Raw genomic sequence first — 4779 nt, forward strand, 5'->3', positions numbered from 1 at the left:
ATATAAAAGTGATAGTTATATAATATTAATCAAATTTTTATATTAAAAATTAAATATTAAATTAATTTTAATTAATTTAATAATATTAGACCATAATATCCATTCGTCACCAAAAAGACCATAATATCCATTCAATTCATGTGATCAAGTCGTTTTTTAACTTCCAGTTAAAATGAAAAAAGGATACATGTTTTCAACTCACAGCTTGAAGCATTTCCCGGGAAGGGACTTGAGTATCAATGGCACTTAAAACCCTATCCACTTTTCTCACACCTCTCCCTCTCCAAAACCCCAAGTCCCGAACCCTCATCCTCTTCCAGTTCCCCAAATCGCGTTCCCTGAAAGCGCGTTTGTCCGCGGAACCCGATGGCACCGGCGCCGCCGCTCCCTCTCCGGGAGAGAGGTTCCTCGAACACCACCATGTGGCAGAGGCCGCGAAGCTCATCATCAAGGAGAACAAGAAGAATAGGAACAAGAAAAACAAAGAGAAGCCTCTGAAAGCTTCGAGGAATGTGGCCTCTTGCTACGGTTGCGGCGCGCCCTTGCAAACTTCCGACGAAGAAGCACCTGGATATGTGAATCTGGAAACCTATGAACTGAAGAATAAGCACCGCCAGTTAAGAACGGTTCTCTGTGGACGGTGCCGGCTTCTGTCGCACGGGAAGATGATAACTGCCGTTGGTGGACACGGAGGATATAACGGTGGGAAATTGTTTGTTACGGCTGAAGAGCTCAGAGAGAAGCTCTCCCATTTGCGTCACGAGAAAGCTTTGGTTGTCAAATTGGTAAAACTATGCATTTTGAACATTTTTTCTTGCCTTTAATTTTTCGAAATTGGTAGAAGTTATGTTAAGAAGAGCAAAGAGAAAAGTTAAATTGAGAGATGTTAAGCTAATTATGTGCAGATTTCAGAATTAGGAATTTTAAGTCAGCATTATGTGTAGGTTCCAGTTTCTATAATCAAATTCAGAAACTATTTCTAATTATTATTAAGTAGAGGATCTTGAAATGTATGATTATAAGATAATTGAAGCATGAGTCAGAACCGAACCTTTTACATTGTGGTGAAATGCAATCCTTTTTCTTATAAATAGTTTTTGTTGTAGAAAGCATTTTCTATTAGTTTATGAATCTGTTCTTAGTGGATCTTTTGATGCAATAACTCTTCAAAGTAATATTTATATCTGTTTCATAGCGAGCACCAACTTATAGGCCTAGCATATAATGAAATATTATTACTTGAGAACATAATAAATTGTTGAATTGTGATAGCTGATCATTTAAAAGCTCTTGCTATACTTGTATGCATTTAAACTGTTGTACTCATATTACAAGTTATACTTGGAAACTTCTAGGTTGATATTGTTGACTTCAATGGCAGCTTTTTATCCCGTGTGCGTGATCTTGCTGGTGCTAATCCTATAATACTGGTGGTGACTAAGGTAATCCTACATGTGTAGCTTATAATTGTGTTTGGTTTTTTTCCCCTTCTCTAGTGGATATATGATAGGGTTGTTTATTTATGTATATGGTTGTCATATTTAACAATATGTTTACTTTATAGATTGATCTCCTTCCAAGAGATACTGATCTTAACTGTGTTGGGGATTGGATTGTAGAGGCCATTACAAGAAAGAAACTGAAGTAAGTTTCATATACAAACACTTTGTCTTTGTATTAAACTGATTACTTTTTCATTTGAATGTTATAATACACGAATTATTTAAAGGTTAAGAGTGAGAAAAAATTCGCATAAAGTTAATGTTATTGAGATGTAATGCGTCCAATTCTTATATTTTTTGTCCTGCAGAAACACTGGATAGTTTTATAAACTGTGCTGAATTAACTTATCATATGCTAATATTCTTTGCAGTGTTCTCAGTGTCCATCTGACCAGTTCAAAATCATTGGTTGGGATAACTGGAGTGATATCTGAAGTCCAGAAAGAGAAGAAGGTTCTATTCTCTGTCATGGCTTACCCTGATTTAATTTCTTAAGAAAGACCAAGAGATTCTTTTGGGGAACTTAATGATGCATTGCCATTTGCGTTTACATCTAAGATGTTGTCAACTCTGTTATCCATTTTTTTTTTGAACAAGAGAGCTCAACACAATAAGTGGAGCAAGAACAACAACAAGCAAATAGAAAAGTTAAAAAAGAAAAAAAAATCGCAAAGAAACTCAAACTATTTTTTGCGCTCGTCCTTCTTATAATGGACTCCTGATTTTGTACTCCTAATATTTATAAAGGACTTTGATCTGTATTGCCAAATTTTGAGTCACATCGATCACAATGTGATTACTGATTACTGTTTGAAATGTTTCCTGTAAACTTCACTTTACGTGTTATCATTTACAAATTCTTGTTTTACCCTCTGCTAAAATTATATTTTAATTTCATTTGTGCAGGGAAGAGATATATACATTCTGGTAAGTTTCACAATGGAAGTTTCGTATGCTTGACTGAGTTATTATTGAATTATGAGCTGATGATCCAGCATTGATGCATTTACCGAGTTTTCCATGGATTTTCTGAGTGTTATACCTTTGTATTTATGGCAAACAGTAGAAGGGTTCATATATTAAATTGTAATGATTCCTTATTTTTTTTATTCTTCTATCTTTGGTCATTAAGCTCCTAGTGGTTGAACCTAGAACAATATTGACTGGAACTTTATTTTACAGGGTTCGGCAAATGTTGGGAAATCTGCTTTCATCAATGCTTTACTGAGTAAGTCCGTTATATATCTATACTCCCTACTTATGAGGATTAAGCTTATTCATTAGCTGAAAGAAAAATTCGTTTGTTTATATGGGGAGTAGATTAGACACCAGAGTGTAGCCTTATGTGTATCGGTAGACAAAGACCAGGAAAGGCTATAGATAAAATCATTGTTAAAGACTTAATTTTAATGTATTATCTATGTATATAAATGGTTTATGATGGGATGCAACAGATGCAACAAGTCCCAGTAGGAAAAGGTATAGTTGTCGTCGTTATGATTGCTCTAAATTATCTCCATTTTTTCCTATCGTCTTTTTTCCAATTCCAGCTTTTTTAAGGTGCATGGATTCCATTCCTTGTTGATATTTTTAGTGTATTATGTCAGAAACAATGGCAATAAATGACCCAGTGGCTGCATCTGCACAAAAGTACAAACCAATACAATCTGCAGTTCCTGGAACTACATTAGGGCCAATTCCAATTAATGCTTTCCTAGGAGGAGGGGTATGCCATTCCGATTTTTATATTATGGGGATCAGTGGTTTAATCTTAGTCTTTTTATTAGTTAATTAATTAATTATTCTTATTTTTAAATTAACTCATGCAGAAGCTGTATGATACTCCGGGAGTTCATCTCCACCATAGGCAAACTGCAGTTGTTCATTCTGAAGATCTTCCCTCCCTTGCTCCTCAAAGCCGGCTTAGGGGCCAATCTTTCCCAGTATGTTATGTCCAGTTGAGAGATTGTTTTAAGACATTATACAGTTTAACTAATACTAACATCATCCTCGTGTTACTGCTAGAGTTTTCGAGTACGCTCAGACAGTGTGGAGGAAGGCAGTTCCAAAGTGAATGGCTTGAATGCATTTTCCATATTTTGGGGGGGTCTTGTCAGAATTGACGTCTTGAAGGTTTTAATATTATTATATCGCATCATAGCCCCATTTATTTATCTCCTTTTGCCTGTTCTAATAATGTCATCAGTCCATTTTCAGGTTCTCCCAGAAACAAGTTTGACATTTTATGGTCCGAATCGTCTACCAATTCATGTTGTACCCACAGAAGACGCAGATGAATTTTATCAGGTATTGAGTAATTTATTGCTGGTGCTTAAATTTGGCTTATGTCAACAAAATTTGAGATAAGGATCTTTCCACCTCAAACCTGAATGAGGGCTTTGTTTTATCTCTCAGAAAGAACTTGGAGTTCTGCTGACCCCTCCAAGTGGAAAAGAAAATGTCGAGAACTGGAGAGGACTTGATTCCCAGCGTAAATTGCAAATAAAATTTGAAGATGTGGCAAGGTATAACTCTGACTCACTTTTCTTTAACAAAACTAGCAACTCTTTTCACTTAAAAAGGGTTTAATTTGCCATTAGATCAAAGCTCATTCCAGTGTTTACTGTTGAGTCACTTAAGCCAAAGAATAAAATGCAAATACTTATTATGAAGATAATTGATAAAATGAATTGTCTTGTTTTGTTTTTGGAGCAGGCCAGCTTGTGATGTAGCTATATCAGGTCTAGGATGGTTTAGTGTTGATCCAATTAGTAGGTCATTTAAAATCTCAGAACCGAAACAAATAGAAACTGCTGGGGAATTGCTTTTGTCCGTTCACGTCCCCAAGCCTGTTGAAATTTTTGTGAGGTCACCATTACCGGTAGGCAAGGCTGGAGCAGAGTGGTACCATTATCGAGATTTAACAGAAAAAGAAGAGGCAATTAGACCAAAATGGTACTTTTGAATACCGCATACGGCATACCCACCCCCATGTTTCATGTGTTACTGCTATCATTATGAAATTATTATTCAAAGTTGTACAAAACTACAAATAATCAAATCATTCCAAAAGGAGGTAAATTTAAAGACTGCGACGAAATTGCAACATTTTCCTCATTCATGTGGAGAATCTGAAATGTTAAGATTATTTTCTAATTATTGTATAATTAGTATTTATGTATGAAATAATATTTTGAAATTATTTATTGTTAATTTTTCTAATATTAACATTATTCTATTAGAATTTATCATACAATAATTTCATAAACAAAAGAAA

The 4779-nt window shown here is 35.1% G+C and overlaps 1 protein-coding gene across 2 annotated transcripts; it reads left to right on the forward strand.

Annotated features, from left to right (window-relative positions):
- LOC107629644 (NO-associated protein 1, chloroplastic/mitochondrial) lies at positions 194 to 4655 on the forward strand. Of its 2 annotated transcripts, XM_016332480.2 has the most exons (12): positions 194 to 785; positions 1356 to 1442; positions 1565 to 1644; positions 1874 to 1955; positions 2409 to 2429; positions 2685 to 2730; positions 3110 to 3228; positions 3332 to 3445; positions 3528 to 3635; positions 3720 to 3809; positions 3918 to 4027; positions 4218 to 4655. In XM_016332480.2, exons 1-12 carry the CDS (start codon positions 240 to 242, stop codon positions 4465 to 4467), a joined length of 1653 nt encoding a protein of 550 aa, XP_016187966.1. In that variant the 5' UTR covers positions 194 to 239; the 3' UTR covers positions 4468 to 4655. The 2 variants fall into 2 exon arrangements, with proteins under 2 accessions (XP_016187966.1, XP_016187967.1); XM_016332481.2 differs by lacking the exon at positions 2409 to 2429.

The sequence above is a fragment of the Arachis ipaensis genome, chromosome B03 (assembly GCF_000816755.2).
Source record: "Arachis ipaensis cultivar K30076 chromosome B03, Araip1.1, whole genome shotgun sequence".
NCBI classification, from domain to species: domain Eukaryota; kingdom Viridiplantae; phylum Streptophyta; class Magnoliopsida; order Fabales; family Fabaceae; genus Arachis; species Arachis ipaensis.

Bases quoted from the DNA above. Each gene is read 5' to 3' on its own strand.
- LOC107629644 (XM_016332480.2), top strand. From the start codon at position 240: ATGGCACTTAAAACCCTATCCACTTTTCTCACACCTCTCCCTCTCCAA. The intron at 786-1,355 runs GTAAAACTATGC...GGAAACTTCTAG, and splicing joins AAGCTTTGGTTGTCAAATTG to GTTGATATTGTTGACTTCAA. The intron at 1,956-2,408 runs GTTCTATTCTCT...TCATTTGTGCAG, and splicing joins AAGTCCAGAAAGAGAAGAAG to GGAAGAGATATATACATTCT.